A 20,177-nucleotide genomic window follows, 5' to 3' on the forward strand; every position below is an offset into this window, starting at 1 on the left:
TGGGATCGAACCCGGTTCACCTCATTGGGAGACAAGCGCTCTATCTCCTGAGCCACCATGGCTCAATATTACTCGATTAAAAACTTCTTTCGCTTCAAAAATATACAAATAGGGTAATAAAAAAAAAACAGTCGAAATGTTTCAAGAGCTCAAAAAATGGGCGCCCATTAGACGTGAATTAGAAGAAACAAAAGTGATTTGAAATGAGAAACGAAAAGTCAGCAACGGTAAATTGAAAAATAAAGGTGAGAAAGTTGCTTCTCACATTTATTTTTCCATTTTTCGTTGGTAACTTTATGTTTGATATTTCAAATCACTTTTTCTTTTCATTCACGTCTAGCAAGTTTTGAATATGTACGCCTATTTCTGAAGCGCTTGAAACATGTCGACCGTTTTTCCCAATTTGTATATTTTTGAAGCGAATGGAAGTTTTTAATCAAGCAATATCTCTAACACAATTGCTGATTCTTGTATAAAAGCTATCACCAAAGGTATTGGTGGCTCATAAAAATTTTTTTAAAAAAACTATCAGTAAATTAAAATATGAAATGAAAGAACTACTTAAATATTATTTATAGAATAATTTACAAATTTGCTGTTGTTTTTTTTTATTTAAAATAAAATAATATTACTTTATTAATTATAAATATTTCAATGCAGTATTATTTTACTTAAGTTTAAATATTTTATTTAATCTACATAATTTTGTGATAGATTTATTGTCCTACTTTAGTCTTCATTTTTTATTTCACTAAATTTTGGGTTTTTAAAACACGATTAAGGAACTCGCAGATGAGTGAGAGAAAAAAGATACAGTTTAATGTTTTGGAATATAATTTTCAAATGTCCTGGTTTCATAACATATACACGTAACAAAAAAAAAGAAGAAAACTATAAGCTTTAGATAGAAATACGAAAAAAATTAAATGTATAAAATAATTTGATAATTTCAGAACGATCACTTCATCCTAGGAAATAAGAAATAACCAACTTAATGCTTAAAGCTATAGTTTTCTATTTATAAATAAGGTAAAACCAATTATTTTTATCTTTAATAGCAATCATATTTTTTTTATTTGAATAAATTCATAGGTAATTATTTAACAGGAGCAAAGAACACAAGTAGTTATTTTAAAGTCAAATATTAAACACAAAGCAGCATTTCTTGCAGCGCATAAAAAGTAGATTTAAAATTATTGTAGTTAGGTGCTAATCACTTTGAATTGATGCGCGCATTTTAAGTAAAAACATTGACGCATAACACAGCGTGTACAATCCACAGAAAATGTTTCCATACATTTAAAATGTCTGTAATTGACTGGTACAATTCAACGCATATCAGCCCTCGCTTCGAGCACTAACGGCCGAGATTTAAATCTCAGTTACAGCAAATGCATCATTACACAAGCATAGCCAAGCATCTAGCCCCATTTTAAAAGGTTCAATCTTTTAACGACCATGATAAGAATGCCACGTAATTATGATTCCTAGCCAGTACCTCAGCTAAGGCTCCTATACTATCAGAGCTGACCTATCAAGCAATATTGGAGCAAACAAGTTCGGAAGTTAACGTTATGTTAGTATTGTTATGCTGTATGCTTATGTTAGCTCTTTGTTCCAAAAATAAATGATAAGTCGGCCTGTCTAATTCAGGGGCTCCAAAATCAGCTAGTAGCCCTCTTTCCAAACTTAAACACGACAGCCAACAAAAGGACTTTGAAACACGACAGATTTAATTCACACATTGATTGCGCATACATACCGGTTGTCCACCAGGATCGAACTCACTACCCCAGCTCTCCAACCAGTGATGTAGGCGACGCTATTTAAAATACATAGCGCTCATAAAAATATTTAAAATATTAGATAGATGCACCAATGATGGCGATCCCAAAACCTTGGTGATAACAAAAACCTTCCAGCACGGCAGCGGACAATGGAGATCAATACAATATCTAGAGACTATTTTTCACTTCAAATTTAAAAAAAGAAGAAGAAAATGAAGAAACAATTTCTAGCAACAACAAAAAAAAACTGATAACAAGTACAAATTAAGTATTAGTAGTTCATTTACGTCGCACTAGAGCGTATATAGGCTACTGGCGACGGTCTGGGAAACATCCCTGAGGATGAACCGAAGACATGCCGTCACAATTTTGATCCTCTGTGGAGGGGATGGCACCCCCGCTTCGGCAGCCCAACGACCTGCACGCGAATTCGAGCACTTTAAGGTAGAACAGTTTAATGAGGACCAATACTGCACACCCTCGGTCCTTACGTAGACTGATCGAAGTGGTTACCCACCCGCACACTGACAGCAGCCAGTGATACTTGACTTCGGTGATCTGTTGGGAATCGTGTCTTAACGATCAGCCCACTGCGGGACAAATACTAATTAAAGATAAAAAGAAAAGATTTTTCGATCTACATTTACGAAATATAAGGAATATTTTATTAAAAAAAATAACACCAAATAAAGATACTTCCTTAATTTTTATTGTTTCTGATTATTTGTTTTATTTCCTGATTCATTTGTCAGCAAAATACCTGTGATGGAATGGTAACGAACTTTATTCGCAGAAACTCTTATCACCAAAAATCATTGTAAATAACAATTCTGTTAATTTCTTCCTTTAAAATGGAAGATTTGTATATCATTTGCATATATATCTTAATTGGACTATCATCTGTATATGCATCTGTTTTTCTACATTAGTACAAAGTTGTAAAATGATTGCATAAAATTCAAATAAAATTTAAACGACAAAGTTTTTCGTATAACTTTATTCAATATTTGCAAATTGTGCTAAATATATGTTAGATTAAGCTTAATTTTTGCAATAATAATCTCTGCCTCTCTGCAGACAAATTTAAATTTTTGAAGATAGAGCTGCAGATGGACCGCAAATTCTTCAACCGGAATGGCGACAAATGTAAAAATTGAAAACAACGGTGAAGACGTGGGTTAAAATATCACTTGTCATTGTTAACCACAGAAAGATTTCGTCGTTAACAGCTATGAAAGGCAAAATAAGATTGATTTTATTGAAGAAAAAAAAATAGTTTCTCAGAATACTTCTCTTTTATTTAAAATTATAAAGATGTGGATAACAAAGTATATAGTAGCCGCAAATCTTTTACGTTGGTATGGGTTGCTCAGAGATGGTGATAAAAACTGCTGTATAATAGCAACAAAAACTCTTATAATTCGTAACTACGATATTAAATTAAATTTTTTTAATGCTGTTATTTTTATAACTTTTTTAAAAAAGTTTCATTGAAAAATGTTTCATAAAAATTCCAGTAACTAGTAAAATTTTCTATTCCCTCTTTTTTCCATAAATAAAGTTCTTGAAACAATTTCATTAAAATCTCATGACAAGGGTGAAACTATGATTTAAAGTAACATTGTTGTTAGCTATAGAATGAATTCATGGTTTTCATCTCCATGTAACGCAAAACAAAAATCGGTTCTCAACTTCGCTAAGATCAACCGAATGCATGCGATACCTGCTCGTAAAATCGGTGGAATCGAAAGCCCAGTGGTCGGTCACTGGGCAATACCATGGGTACAGGGACCTGGATAAAGTTTCCTTCCCCTTCAGATCTATGTCAAAATTGTGGAAGTAGCTTCACGAATGAGTGATGCTTCATAGCTAAGATGTACTTTGACATTTGCGGTGCTCTTTTTTCAACAAAAGGCGCACCTTTCAGACTTAATTAGCAAAGGTCAATGGCGGGCATGCTAGAAACGACAAGATCTATAGATACTTTTCTTATATTTTAAACTATATAATATGGATGAAAAACTTTATTATATTACAAATCTTCTACGTGAGTATAAGTAGAAATGAAAAAGCAGCTCTATAACTATGACAAAAGCTATCAGAATTCGCAAATGCGTTTTTTTTTCTTTAAATTTCTTCAAAAATTATTTATTAAGAATTTAGTAGTTATTATTTTATTTCCTTTTCAACAAAGTTTGTATAAAACGATTTAATCCAGTTACATTTAAAAATTAATTAAAATGATAAACGAAGATTTTTTGATTCACAGTTGGTAATTTATAGTCACCCTGCAATTAATGATAACACAAAGCATATTCTTAGTAAAAAGTAGTTTCTGATAGAAAAAAATAATAAAAAAAATTCCATTTTAAATTAACGGGGTTCACAGATCAGCTGGAAAAATCAGAGAAATGTCAGGGAATTGAATTAAAATTTACTAAAAGTCAGGAAAAAATGAATTAATATGAGAAAGTCAAATATTTTTTCCAAGAAGAAAATTGGCCTTGTAATAATAAATTTTTTAAAAAAATGTTTATTTTCAGCTCTTATGGCTAGTATAAGAGCTTTGCAATATATTTTATAGTTAAGAATAAGGCGGAACAGAAAAATTACTAATAAATTATATACCACCAGTGATATACTTCTGGGATATTCGAAAAAATCATACTGGAAATATCAGAGAATTTTTTTTTGAATCAAGTTTTCTCAAGTCTTGATAATTTCTCGATTAAAAAAGCAAATTTAAGAAATAAGAAATGAAAACATTAAACTGTGTAAGTATTTGATGAGACTCTACTTTTGCAATAATTATCCTTAAAAGCTAAAGCAAAAATTGATGTAAAGGTAGCAGGAAAGATATGGTGGGTGACAAAAAGAATGTCTTTCTGGAAAAGTAAATTTTAACCAAAGGCGCCAAGAAAATCGTAAAGAATGAGTAAAAAGTACAAAAAATAGTTGATCAAGGGGAAATGATAAAGAGCTATTCTCAAAAAGAAAGGCTTACGAAAAAGAGAAATTTTTTCTGACAACTTTTTTGAAAGGTGAATTTTTTTTCCAAAAAAGAAAAACACAAAAGAAAGTTAGAGGAGAAAATACCAGTCATTATTAATTTTCTTTTATTTTAGACACTTGTTTTTTTTCTATTATATCAGTACACTAAGTAAGAATTTCCGCTAAGACATGCATTTTGGAAGAGGGAAATGATTTTAGCGCAACTTTTTGGCTCAACAAATTACGAAAAATTAGACTTGGAAATTTCTTACACCTATAGAAGGGAAAAGAAAATTTTATTCCGCAGTTTTTGTGGCTGATATCACATTCGAAAAGTACGCATCCCTAAAACTGAATAAAAAGGAAAAGATAAACTAAGAATCAAATTATAAACAGCGAAAATAAGTGCGACCAAGCATTTACATAAAAAGATAAAATAATTTTTTTCAAAAAATCGTTAATTTTAATTCAAATTTAACTTTAAAAAAATAGTTCTAATAGTTAACTTTAATAAAAATTCTATCTTCCTTTAATTTTTTTCCCTTTATCAATGCTTTTCCCCCTTTTTAAGATATTTTAAAAATGGAAAACATAATATGCCAATTATAAAGTACTATAGTTTCTTTTTTTCCTTTAAATGAATAGTTTAACAGTTTTTCCTCATAATAATTTCCCTTCAAATTTATAACAATCTTTATTTCAATAGATAATTTTTTTGCTGGTGTTTATCTCTCAAATCGAAATAGTCTGAAGTGATAAGAAAAAATACTAGGGCAATACCAAAAATAAAATGCCCCATATTCTTAGAAATAACAAAATCCGTTGATATTTTTATAATATTTACATAATTTTAAATGTCCTTCTGTTCTCTTACATATTCGCCAAATCGATTGATGCATTTTTGTTGAAGCTCAAACATATACGTTGGATATGCCCATGTCATACCAGCTACCTGCCATGTTCATATTTTAGCCTTTTCAGTTAATTTAAGAGCTGAGTTATCTTCTGGCTAAATACTCCTTCAAATTAGGGAATAGAAGTTAAAGAATATGCGTGGGATGATTTTACATTGAAATAATCCGAGGAAATAAACGGTATCATAGACGACGTTTAGAGAATACTTATACCCTTGTTTAATATTCCAATCTCCTCTTCAATGTGGATCCATCACAAAATATACGCTGACAAAAAACAGTGGAAATTGACCTGGTGACGACAAACGGTTCAGCTCTGACGGCGAGGTGAAATTCTCAATTCTCAATTACATAGTGAAAAGATGGTATGTAAATTAGACGACGACGGGGTAAGAAATGAGGTACAACGCTTTCAATCACATGGCAGAAAACTAGTAAGTCAATCAGCAGTCAAAGAAGTAAATCATGAGGTTTCAATTACATAGTGAGAAGTTGGTATATAAACTAGACGACGAGGTAAAAAATGAGGTGCAACGTTTTCAATCACATGGCAGAAAACTAGAAAATCAATCAGCAGTCAACGAGGTAAATCATGAGGTTTCAATTACATAGTGAGAAGTTGGTATATAAACTAGACGACGATGTAAAAAATGAGGTGCAGCGTTTTTCAATCACATGGCAGAAAACTAGTAAATCAATCAGCAATCAAAGAGGTAAATCATGAGGTTTCAATTACATAGTGAGAAGTTGGTATATAAACTAGACGGCGAGGTAAAAACGTTTCTCTATCACATGGCAGAAAATTAGTTGGTAAATCAGCCGACGACGTTGTAAATTAGGAGGTTCAACGATGTTTCAATTACACGGTAAGAAGCTGGGAGGGAAATCAGCTTACGACAAGGTAAATTATAAGGTTCAACGATGTTTCAATTACATGGTAAGAAGCTGGGAGGGAAATCAGCTTAAGACAAGGTAAATTATAAGGTTCAACGAATTTTCAATTAAATAATGAGAAGCTGGTATGTAAGTCAAACGAGGTAAAAAAAATGAGGTTCATTTTTTTTTCACAATTACATAGCGGAGAGCTAGGAGGTAAATCAGCAGAAAACGAGGTAAATTATGCGGTACAACGCTTTCTTAATTACATGGTGAGAAGCTAGGAGGTAAATCAGACGAAAACGAGGTAAAAAAATGAGGTACAATGCTTTACCAATTACATGGCCGGAAACTAGTAGGTAAATCGGCCGATGACGAGGTAAATCATGAGGTTCAATGATTTCTCAAGCGCCTAGCTACGGAGCTGGCAGGTAAATCAGTTTTTTCTTTCATTTCTAATACCGAAACTTGTTACTAATAAGGAAACATTTGTCTAAACTTAGTGCCTGCCTAATCAGTTTTATTGTTTATAAGTACAGAAAGAAATCATCGAAAACTCACAATATAACCATGACAAAATTAACAGTGGTAAAAAAATCGAACACAATCCACACCAACATTTTTTTGAAGAATAATAATGATATAAAGAACGAATATAAAATTTAATTCCTTAATATTTATAGATTAAAATTTAAATTAGATTACCATTTTAGTTTTATATACATATTAAATTTAGGAAATGTAATTCACAAATACAAACTAAACATAAACAATTTAATCCTGAGTACGTCCCACTAATAAAGCATATTAGTACATTATAAGTCCAGTTAAAATAGGCTGATCAGCACTAACAAATAGCATAAGACAATAACAACAAGTCCGAGTCCTTTATTTTTGTTTTAGAGAAGAAAAAAAATTTTATAATCTATTCGTCCTCAAACAAATAAGTACGCTAAAATAGGTAAATTTAAAAAATTGTATAATTTTATGATCATATATTTAATTAGAAAATATGACAATTAATTTTATCAAAAACTTTTCCACTTAACTTCGATGAATAAAACTCTTCAACAACAAAAAAATTAGTACTCTAAACACAGTTGATTGCAAACAAACTTGCCCATTTTTTTATTTATTTATTTATTATGAAAATAATAAAAAATTAAGAAACACAGCAAAAAAAAAAAGAATTTTCTTTAAAAAAAAAAAAAAAAGAGAGAGAGATAACATTATACAGTAAGCAATTATGCCGAAAATGACAAAATTTTGTTAAATTTCATGACTTCGGGATTAACATGAAGTAATAAATAAAATTTCCTTTTACTAAGAGAAAATTTAAAAATCGATATTTTAAAGCTTTACTAATTTCGAATTTAGATTAAAAAATGTTTGAACTTAAAGAATTATTTCAGAATTTTAAATTAATAATAATAATGAAATAAAAAAAAACGATATTAGATTTTACGAAGATCTAATATAACACAATTTCCAGCCACAAAATGATTGCACAATTAACAACTTTTTACAAGCTCTCACAAAAATAAATTTCTTAAAAAAAAATTACAACATGCTTAACCCAACAAAATGAACAATAATAACACTGGGCAACAATGAAATTGCGTTCCGGATGAAAGTGTCCAATCCTAAATGAATTAAGCATGCTGAACACGAATACTAAATTGGAAAAATACATACAAAAAAGTATCTCCTTGAGCTTAGAAACTGTTTATTTATATACACACGCCATTTAAAGACGAGTGATACAAGGAAAGATACATACATATTCAAAGATACATACACCAAGTTTCAGGTACACACTACTAATGTTCAATACTTACACCTTTGGTCATCCGTCAGCGTTCAATATCCAATGCGCAACTATCAATGTCCGTCACAGCAGCAATAATGCTTTTTGTTACAACGTGGTCGACATTGAGACTACGCAAACTTGGTCGTTCATAATTTTTTAATTCCTTTCAAGTTCGATAATTGTGAGCAATAATTGTTTGATTATCTTAAGTAGTGCTAGAGATATGGTGAAATATACAAAAAGGGAAACTAAAATAAGAGGGGCTTAACTTCCAACGGCTATCTAAACAATTGGGACCTTATTTACCAAATCGCAGAAGACTTTAACACGTTGAATGCCACGCTAATTTAAATACGGCTTGCCCGTCTGGCCAAAATGATTTGTGTGCGTTCTATATTGCATTAATTTCTTCAAACCATTTTAGTAACGATAATAATATTAAAAAAACAAAAAGCATTAAAAATTTACTCGAATTATGTGTTTCCAATAATCTTAGCATCGCCGATCACCGGTGACCCCCGTGGCATTCAATGTATTAAGGGTCATGAATCTAAGTCCATCAGGGGAAAAAAAGATACTGACTCTTAAATTAAAATATCGTTGGCACAAATATTCGAGCTTATTTAAAGTAAGTTCCTCGAATCATTTATTTAGAAAGCAGCTTATAATGTGAAAATCCAATAATTGGATCAAAAGATATTAAGATGTTTTATTTTTATATAGCGGACTGTCATATATACACCTTTCTACGCATTACAGAAAAAAAGCCGATGGAGTTGTTTTATGATATTTTTATTCAGCACAGCAACAACACCAGCACACGACCCTACACTTATGCCCAAATGGGGCATCTATCGGTTTAATATAATCATGGCCAGAAAAACAGAAAGTTCATAGTAGAGATGGCCCTTCACAAAACCCCCACCCCAATAAACTCCACCACCTCTCCAAGGTGCAGGCCGTGGTTGATTAACACCCTAAAATCCCCTTTTAACAGAGTATAAAGTTACATTAAAATAAGAACATGAAATTGAATACTTGTTACAATTGCAGTTAGTGCAGTTAACACTTACAATACAGAGTTTTTCAGATTTGGTGTTAAATGTTGTTGAATTCAAATTCGTGTTCAGCATATTGAATTCAATAGGAATTGGCCACATTCATTTCGAAAGCAAGAACTATTTAAAAGAATCTTTACTAGTTTAATAATAATAAAAAAAATAGTTAATTAAAAATTTATTACTCGATTTTTTAGTAACAATAGAAATTAGTATACACACAAAAATAGTATATGAATTAGGATCACACATATGGATGTAGTTGTTAAGTAATGGAAGCTTAGGAAGGATATTGCAGGTTAGTGATTAGGAATGTTTAAACAAGAGGCGCATGATGCAACATGAAGCAACACCGGAAAGTAGGATTCCCATTGTAAGGTGTAAATCATGCAATGTAAGATTCCCCAGTTATACAAGTTCAAAAGATAGCCCTTCGAAAATAGGTTATACAATTTTTAAATAAAAAGTATAAGCATGCAAGGAAAAATCATCAAAGTTGCCAGCTCTTGAAAATATTTACAGGTTTTATTCGTTTTTAAGAAATCTACACGTATTTTTGTAAATTTGTGAAATAAGTTTCTATTCTGTGATTTCGTGAAAAATCGGAAAACAAATCAAACAACAAAAATCACACATCAATGGGCGAACCGAAAATTCAAATTTTTCGGTTCTTTAACCCCTTAACGATCGGTTAATTTTCAAGAAAGTGGTCATAAAAGTGCCTATTTTGCCACTAAGGTATTTGATTAGTGCTGACATCTAGTTTAAAATAAACTAACTATCTACAATTACCTTAAAAATATCCTAGTACAGCCATTTGGTGCGTAAAATTAGAAATAAAATTTTTTCCGGGCAAAATAAAAGAAATAGTTTTATTATTATAGGCGCGTTACTACTAAGCACTCCAGCCCGGAAATTTCACGGGAGCGAGAAATAGAGGGCGAAACCTCACCCCGTCATTTTCACGGGAGCGAGAAGGAAGGGATTAAATCGATTATTAAGATTCTCATTTGTATTTGAAGACAATGGGTTCTGAACAAACACACATAAAAATCAAGAATATCAGGACACAATATTTTTCATCAAGAAAAATCAGGAATATCAGGACAATTACTAGCCCTAGAAATTCCGTTCCCGCAATAACTTATTTTGTGAAAGATCCGTTAACAAACCAGAGTTTTTTCCTAAATGGAACCTGAGAAGTATTACTGAGTGCTGAAAGAATAATATTTAATTGGTTAAGGCTCAATATAGGTCACATAATTTAGTTCTTTTGATAGCGTACTTTTCGTAACTTTTATTTAAAAACCTAACGATTTCCTAACCAAATTATTAAAGTTCATTATAGGAAAATTTCAATGTATTCCAACATTAAAAATGGTATAAATTTTTAAGAACTGGCAACAGTGAAATGTACAAGAAAGAATCGATGAAAGGAGGCAGTAGAAACTATTATGTTTTTAAATAAACCACCACAAAAGTTAAGCGGTATTAGGAAAGATGCTAAAATTAGGAAAGGAAATGAATGTAAACAAACAAAACTCACTCGCAAAATTTCAGGAGAGATATAATCTGGTGTCCCTACAGCTACGTTAGACTGCACCTAAAAAAATACACCATGATGACGATATGGAATAAACAATGAAAACAAACAATGCAATTGAATTTTTGTAGAAAATTCTCGAGACTTTGGGGTCACAAGTTTAAAAATCGTACAAAAGTTCGAAAAAACATGAAATTTAAACCATTTTTTTTTTTTNTTTTTTTTTTTTTTTTTTTTTTTTTTTTTTTTTTTTTAAAGATTCAAGATTTCTATTTTTTTCTTTAATTTAATAAAGATCTTAGAATTTAATTTCTTGAAAAAATAAAAATAAAAAAATAAATAATTATAATGTGTTAATATCCTTTTTGTTTAGAAATTTTTACCCATGGACTGAAATTAATGCATGTGATATTTAGTAAAAATTGATGCAAAAGTTATTTAGCTACAAAATTCCGAACACTTCCTGTTATTTTTATACTCCATTGTGAATAAATAAATGAGTTAATATTAGAATTGATGCAATAAGCGTCACTTAATTATGACCCGAATTTACATGAATAACTTAGCTTATTGCATCCATAGAGATGAGGTAGTGATTGCATCCAACTCAATTATTGCATCATATAAAGACGTAATGCTTTAAAACCTTTATTTCATCTGCATTGTAGTTTTGTGGAATTGTAAAGGATTGGTTTGAGGAAAATATATAGGTAGCTTCGCGTTGCTGCGTTGGCCCCCAAAATCTCCAGACTTTAATTTAAAGGAGCATCTGTGGCATGAAGTTGAAAATGTTATCTAGATACACAGCTATTCAATACCACACTATTAGAAAGTGCTATGAACGTGCCACAACGACCTTTCAACATTTTGTGAAGTTCATAAAAAGAAAAATATATGCTGTGTTAAAAATTTGTTACTAAAAACTTGAAAAATATAAGCTGTGTAAAATGTTATAAAAATGATTTTCTGGTAACTCAAATAGATTTTAAAAAAAAGCAATAGAACATTTAGATATTTCCTTTTCCACTTTTTTTAAATTTAATTTGTTTATTTATTAGATAGAAATAAATTTGCATTGACAACCACAGCTTATGAACATTCAGATCATATATATTTGCTCATAAGAAATTTCGCAAACAATTACATTTTATACCATTTGGGGAAAAAAGCAGTAATTACAGACATTTTTTTAATGATATAAAATGAATGGCGAACAATATTTATTATTATTATGTTCTTTTCAAGATAAGTTAGTCATAAGACAGTGACACTTATCAGTATTATTACATGTTGGAGTGTTAAGGGGATAGAGGAAAAAAGTGGACAACTATGATATAAAAGGGTGGTCATAATAATTATAATTAAAACCAAATACTTATTTTAAATAAATCAAACTATTCCTAAGATGTGACTTAATAACCTACCATTCCGTCTTCAAGTAGCCTTAGACAGGAACCGAAATCTGCTAATTTGATATGACCATTGGCGTCTAACAGAACGTTATCTGGTTTAATATCACGGTGTACGTACTGTAGTTTATGTATAGAGTCTATTGCTAATACCATTTCACAGATATAAAATCTAGCCATATCTTCAGGAAGTCTGTCTTCAAACTTGCTCAGTAAAGTTAACAGGTCTCCTCCACAGTAATAATCCATGACCAGGTACTGAAATAAATAAACAAATTTTGCAACAAAGCCTAATAGCTTAAGCATATTAAGTTTTTTTCCGTTAAAATTATTTCATTTTCATTTTCCTGAGTTAAAAATAAACTTAATAAATAAACAAAATATTACAAATAAATTAACTGCGACAGTTATCTATGATGCATGGTGTACATATTTAGCTTGTATGAATGGTGGGGAAAAAAATATGCAATAAGAACATAGTTAATTTCAACCGATAGATGGCGCTATTCGTGTTCAAAAAGCAACGTGACTGAAAATCCTCGCAGACTCATTCTGCTTCATACCATTACAGATTAAAGAATTGAAAAACATTATCACTAAACTCGAAAAGACTGAAGAATTAGAGATGCTCCGGTAACGGCAGTAGCGGTTTTCAAATTAGAGTGAATGCAACGATAACCGGTTACGTTGCCGCACTAGATCAAGAAAACCTTCATATTAAGGTTGAACTAGCTACTAACGTTTACAACACGAGTTTGAACTAAATGGTGTGCACATTGAACATGTATAAAGCGAAAATTAGTATCTCGAATTCGGGTCTTTTTATTGCGAAAAAAAAGCTAGCCTTAAAAAAAGCTTGTCAAATTTACACCATTCCTGAGGTTATTAAGAACCCTACCTTATAACTGTAGATGAGCAGCCGACCCAATTTTATGGGTTTACGACTACCAATGTTCAACTCCGTAACCTTGTAATTTTGAACCCAATCCAGAAGACAAGGGAACTCCTGGATCGAGTATTGGGAGAAATTTGCTTTCGTGGAGGACTTTTAGATGGAGCTAAACCGCATTTGCGTTACAAAGAGTGAAAGACCATGAGAACCTCCTACGGTTAGTCTGACGGCAAAGGAACTCTTACCCATGATCCGTCTACCACTGAGGATATTTCACGTCAGCACTGTGGTCGGTGCAAGCCGGATGCAGAATTCGTATCGACCAGCCATTGATGGGATTCAAACACGGTTCACCCCATTGGAGGGCGAACGCTCTATCCCCTGAGCCATCACACGGCTCTAAGAACCCTAACTTACAAGGATCAGCGAAAAATGACCACGAGACGCAAAGAGCTTATCATCACGAGTTTAAATTCCGGCCCTATTCGAAGTTGTCTCCGCCTAGCATTGCTTGCCTGAAATAGGCAGAGTCGGACGTGAAAAATCAGGTTTTGGTTCATCTTGTGACGTAAACAGCCTTATGCTAGGCCTCATGTGAATGAGGTTTAAAAGGTATATATCAAATTTAACCAACATCTGTCAACCAGAACGGGCTCTATATTTATCTAAAACGTGTAACTTTAATTGTAACCAGCTTGTATTGCTATTTTTATTATTTTTTTTTTGATTAAATTAAAATCAAGATAGGAACAGAACGAAGTACACTCTTAAAATGATTTAATACAAAATCATATGGATTTTAACAGTCATCAACAACACTTACCAAATTGACTTCATCTTGAAATGAAAAATGAAGATTTGTGATCCATCTTTTATCGCCATAGACAAGGACCTCTCTCTCTTCTTGGAAACATGCCGTCTGAATTAAAAACATATAAAAATAAGTCACAACACGTGTTAATAGCTAAATATTGAAGCATAATTACAAAAGTATAAAATTAACCAGTTACTCTTAGCAAAATCACATGTCATACTGGGCAGCCTCCCCCCCCCCAAAAAAAAAAAATTAAACAAATCCCCTCACCATTTCAACAAACAAAACATAATATAAATACTATTTTAGTTATTTCAACAACCATGATTTTTTTTATTTTTTATATCGGAATACAATGCGAATTTCACTTAAGTTTTTATAGAAACAGCATTTTCAGACAATGAATTTAAAATCATGATTAAATTAATTCTCTACCATGATGTTAGGGTTTTTTACAAGTTAAACGTTTAGGGAGGAGAATGTGTTCGTTTTAGAACAATTTGTTTCAGCTAATAATGTTTACAGTTAATGAACAGCCACCAAATTCAGTAAACTAGAAAATCAGTTGATTAAGCGAAGTGGTTTTATAAAACGTTTCAAAATTTTTTCGCTGTTTTGATCCAAAATCTCCTTCTCCGTTTTTTTTTCCACATTACGATGCATAAATTTTAAAAGTTTTTTTTTATATTTATATCTAAGTGGTTTTAAAACCTTTTCAAAATTTATAAATCTCCCAGTTTTGTTCCAAAATCCCCGTCTCCGTTATCTTCGAGTAATCTTTTTACTTCAAGATCCTTCAGCTTTAGAAAAATGTCATCAATGGTGGCAATACTTTTCAGATTCTTCGTAAACTGGTGAAAAGGGATTTAATTCTTTCACCAAAATTCAAGAGTTTTATCAGTAAATACGTGATCAGTAATACGTGCCATGCATTGTACAGATGTTTTTGTCACAAAATCGTCAACGACGTGCTCTTCCCGTCGGTAAGCAATTATCACAAAATAAGAAAGACGTTCTTGGTTCGCATTATCAAAGAAATAGAAAATATTGCTCCGATTTTTATAAAGCACCAAACACTCCCACACAAAGAATTACAGTCGACTATTTCGGTAAACGCATCATCTGTTAGTTTCTTGCAAGTGCAAACAGTTAAAGAAAACTTGTTAATACTGCAGTCCTGAGACTAATGCTTTCTTTTTTTATTTCACCGATATGATATAAAATAGTAAACAATGTTTCCGAATTTTTAATAAATTGAAAATTTTTATTTTCTTATATATTTCTATAAATTGAATACTGAAAATGAAGAGAAATTTTTAAAATTATTGAAAAAGTTTTTTTTTTCTTCTTCTTTCAATATGATTGTCGTCTGGATCGAAGCCCTAAAAATGTCTGCTTACGTCCTTAACGGCTCAGCTTTGACCTGATCATAAAATTCCAAAATAATAATAATAATCATAATAAAATTAATTAATAAATAAAAAAAATAAATAAAATGAATACATAAAATAAATAAATAAAATAAATACATAAAATAAAATTAATGATAATTAATTTTATTAGTTAACAAAAATAACAATTTTCGATTTGATATTAATGAATTTTGTTTCATCTCTAGTAAACAGTCCTATCGATAGTTGGTATCGATAGTTACCAAGTTTGTAATTAACCATTTTTGACTTTAGTGTACCAAAAATAGTTTTTTTTTACAAGAATCAAAATTTCATAAATAAAACTTATTTTATTTTTGATCACTTACTTCAGCTCTTTTCAACATTTCCCATTTATTTAAAATTTTCATAGCATAAACTTTCTCAGTATTCCTTTGTTTAACAACAGCAACCTAAAAAACATGAAAATCGTTTAGTTACAAAAGTAATAATATTTTTTATCTATTATTTGTACATTATCATTATTATTGTAAAAGTAAAACCTTCCGCAATCAAGTCCATAAGTAGCCTCCGATGATCGAACCTCCAACCTTTACAAATGAGAGAGCTCATTACGCCATCATGGCTCATGTTAGTGTTGTATATTTTAACCAACTCTTATTCTAGCAATAAAAATTAGAGTAATGCTTTTATGCGTATTTATTCATCAAAAGCAGGTTATCAGTGTATAAAATGAAATTATTTTTAAAAAAATTTTTTTTTTAAAAATCGGTACAAAATTCTTTATAAACATTTCTAAAAAAAATCTGTATCCTACTTTTTATTTTATATAAAAAATGTGAATTATAAAAAGTATGTTCGTTGGTTCTTCTACAACAAAGTGTGTTTATGAACTTTTTGCTTTATTTTAACTGATTCGCCTGATTCACCAATTCGCTTCCTTCATGTTCATTTTCATTCATTCACTAACTCATTTCATTCTTTCATAAACTTACTTATTTATTCATTCACTCTCTTGTTTATTCATTTACTCACTTGCTATATCAAGAATCATTGCAAAGTACCATTTAGTAAACTCAATGAAAACAAACAAAAACACTGGGAAACAATTTTTTTGTATATATATATATTGCATGAGATTCTTTAACAGATCTAAGATACTTTTGTATCGCTGATTTCAAATCTGCAATCGATTTCTTTCTCCAAGTTGTAGTTTTTTTAAATGGCATTTTTAGTCTATTTTAAGTCAAAATATACAAGTTTAATATATATAGCATTGAGTCGTATAACTGTTGCGACAAACTTCTAGGGAAGTTAGGGCACAACATCAGATGTAAAATTGCAGAGAAACCGGAAACGTCGTCATACGTCGCTAGGGGCGATTCCCCTATTAGGAATTCAACTCTGTGAGTGTTCAATTCTGTAGCCTTGTAATTTTGAACCAATCCAGAAGGCAAGGACACTCCTGGAACAGAACCCACAGAGATGTGATTTGTTATGTTGTTATGGGAACATGCAGGAGTTTGAGACTCGACAGATTTAACGTGCATCAGTCATCATTTACTACATGGGGAGTCTTCGGCCAGCGAGGATCGAACCCACAACTTCTTGGACATGGGCCCAGTGCCCTGCCAACCAGGCTATCCCGGTCCTGGCAAAGCGCGCTTAGTCGCGTACGACAACATTTTTGAACATGGGTTCCTATGCAATTTTAGTCCTGATGATGTGACTTAACGCCCCTAGAAGTTTGGTGCAACATTTATGCAATTATATTTTATATAGAGCGCTTTTAAACCTGTACATTTCAATAAAATATACACTCAAAATGGCATTAAAAAACTCTGTAGCTCAAAGGAGCAAAACTAATTTAAAATTTAAAATTTCCACATCCGAATTCAGCAAGTTTAAGTATTTGTAAAAATGCAACAAGAAATTTGTTCCCCAGAGTAATATTTGCAACGAAAAACATTAAACGATGTTCTTTATTAAATATAACTTTGACATGAACCCCTTCCTTCTCGCTCCCGTGAAAACGACGGGGTGAGGTTTCGCCCTCTATTTCTCGCTCCCGTCATATTTCTAGGCGGCTGGAGTGTTCAGTAGTCAAGGGTCAATATGAATAAAACTAATTCATTTCTTTTGCCCGGAAACCATTTTATTTCTCATTTTACACTCCAGATGGCAGTACCAGGATATTTTTAGGGTAATTGTAGATAGTTTATTTTAAACTAGATGTCAGCACAAGATGTTTGGATGTATTAAAAAAAATAGGCACTTTTATGATCGTTTTCTTGAAAATTAAATGATCGTTAAGGGGTTAAATGGCTGCTGAAAAATATTAAATGAATCGATATATTATTACCATTATATATGAAAACATCCTTTAGTAAACTAAATAATGAACAAACAGTCATTATAAAAATCAAAAATATTAATTTCTAAAGCGGAGATTCTATTTGTCCCTATTCAACAAAGGTTTAAAAAACTAAAAAAAAAAAGTTCAATTTTAAACACAAATATTTGACAGACTAGTTATATTTTAATCTAATTTTTAAAACTATTCAAAATGTGCAACAAAAGAAGAAGAAACTATTTTGTAAGGGATAACTAGTTTAAATATATTTGCACTTCATTAGCGTTCGTTGTTGTAGCATACCAATTTGTTAACTCACAATGATAAGTCTCAGTTAAATTAACCTAGAAGGTGTAAGAATATAATTGCCAGAATTAATGAGAACTTGTCAAATTTAATGATTTGCGTCTTTATGTATGTCTGAAACTGAGACAACCAGACCTCGGCTAGACGATGGCAAATCCACCGAGTGTAAAAATCCATGTGAGATTTTCAAATAAATAAAAGCATCAAATATAATGAAGTTATGAAACTCATATAAATCAATAACTCTAGGACGAGATAATAGAAATTAAATAACGCGCATAAAATATGGCTGGTTACGAAACGAATTTATTTTGTAATGTAACTTTAAAATAAATATATTTTAAAATATTGTAAATATTTTTCATATAGTTTAAACTTTTAAAGTAATAAATCAGATGACAATTTTTAAACATAAAGTCTTTATTTTTTTAAGCTTTCTTCTATACATTTTAGAAATTATTTTGTTTTCAAGGAATTATTTTTTAATTTGTATATTTTATCTTTGTGTTGAGGCTTTTAAAAAACAACAATTTTTAATCAAAATGACAAAATTAACAAAGCTGATTACTTTTTTAAAAGAAATTCTGGGAAAAAACATCTTTCCAAATTTAATGCTAGAATGCCCTTCTCTCCACTTTAGCTACTTGCGCTGGAAATACGTACAACGCTTTTGTGACATAGCACATATACGCGCGCTGTGCACATCGGCAGGCAATTAACAAAGAAATAAAAAATGACGTTTTATGGTTCGTATCACAGAAAAAAGATAGTTCCGATTTTTATAAGAAATTGAACATTTAACGCTTCGTAATGAGTTTGTGCTTCAGTACGCGCCTCTGTTAACAATTTCATTATACGCTCAAATAAGGAGTATTGCTTAAAAAAATATATGCGCTTTTAAACCCAGAAGACTATTTACATAATGCAAACGCAGTAACACACACACATGAGAGAGAAATTTATCTTCACAAATTCAAAAATATTTTTTTTTCTTGAAAAAGAATTATTGACAGTTAAGGCTAATTATCTAAATTTTATATCAATTTATGATACTTTTTTTTTAAATTTGCTAATTTTACATAATTAAAGGCTTCAAGAAAAGAACAACGTACGCACAAATAAGGGGTATTACACCAAAATATATAGCCACCTTTGAATTCACGATATAATTTTCACAAATCATACGCTGTAACTCTTTCAATTAACACAAATACAGCGAGAATCAATTGAAAGAGATATAGTGTTAGAAAATTATCTTCATAAATTAAAAAAAAAAAAAAAAAATCTCTGAAAAAGAATTTTTGACACTTAAAACTGATTATCGGTCAATTTTATATCAATTTATGATTTTGTTTTAAATTTGCTTATTTTACATAATAAAAAGCTTCAAGAGAAGCACAACGTACTCACAAATAAGGGGTATTACACAAAAATATAAAGGCACCTTTGAACTCACGATATAATTTTCATAAATCATACGCATTCAATTTACACAAATACAGCGCCAATTCCATTGAAAGAGTTATAATGTTAGAAAATTATTAAATTTTTTAAAAAATATTAAAATTATAGAAAATTATTAAATTATTAACTTTAAAAATATAGAAAATTATTAAATTTAAAAAAAAAATTCCTTTTCAAGTAAAAAAATATTATGAAGATTATGGCTAATAAGATTATGGCTAATAATCAAGAGAAGCACAACGTACGCACAAATAAGGGGTATTACACCAAAATATAGAGCTACCTTTGAATTCACGATATAATTTTCATAAATCATACGCTGTAATCCATTCAATTTACACAAATACAGCTACAATTCCATTAAAATAGTTATAATGTTAGAAAATTATTAAATTTTTAAAATAATATTAAAAATATAAAAAATTATTAAATTATTAACTTTAAAAATATAGAAAATTATTAAATTTAAAAAAAAAATTCCTTTTCAAGTAAAAAAAATATTATGAAGATTATGGCTAATAATCTAACAATTTATGAATTTTTTTTTTTTTTTTTTTTTTTTTCTTTTT

The 20,177-nt window shown here is 30.5% G+C and overlaps 1 protein-coding gene across 17 annotated transcripts in view; it reads right to left on the reverse strand.

The window, feature by feature from the left end:
* LOC107451792 (serine/threonine-protein kinase Genghis Khan) overlaps window positions 1-20,177 on the reverse strand; it is a 282,204-nt gene that overhangs the window by 54,037 nt on the left and 207,990 nt on the right. For all 17 annotated transcript variants that reach the window (XM_016068006.3, XM_071182286.1, XM_071182282.1 and 14 more), the window contains exons 3-6: window positions 15,854-15,937; window positions 14,104-14,199; window positions 12,404-12,646; window positions 10,983-11,039 (exon numbers count right to left, since the gene is read on the reverse strand). In XM_016068006.3, coding sequence (XP_015923492.1) covers window positions 10,983-11,039; window positions 12,404-12,646; window positions 14,104-14,199; window positions 15,854-15,937 — 480 coding nt within the window. The remainder of the gene's footprint in view (window positions 1-10,982; window positions 11,040-12,403; window positions 12,647-14,103; window positions 14,200-15,853; window positions 15,938-20,177) is intronic.

This window comes from Parasteatoda tepidariorum, chromosome 6 (assembly GCF_043381705.1).
Source record: "Parasteatoda tepidariorum isolate YZ-2023 chromosome 6, CAS_Ptep_4.0, whole genome shotgun sequence".
Lineage (NCBI taxonomy): Eukaryota > Metazoa > Arthropoda > Arachnida > Araneae > Theridiidae > Parasteatoda > Parasteatoda tepidariorum.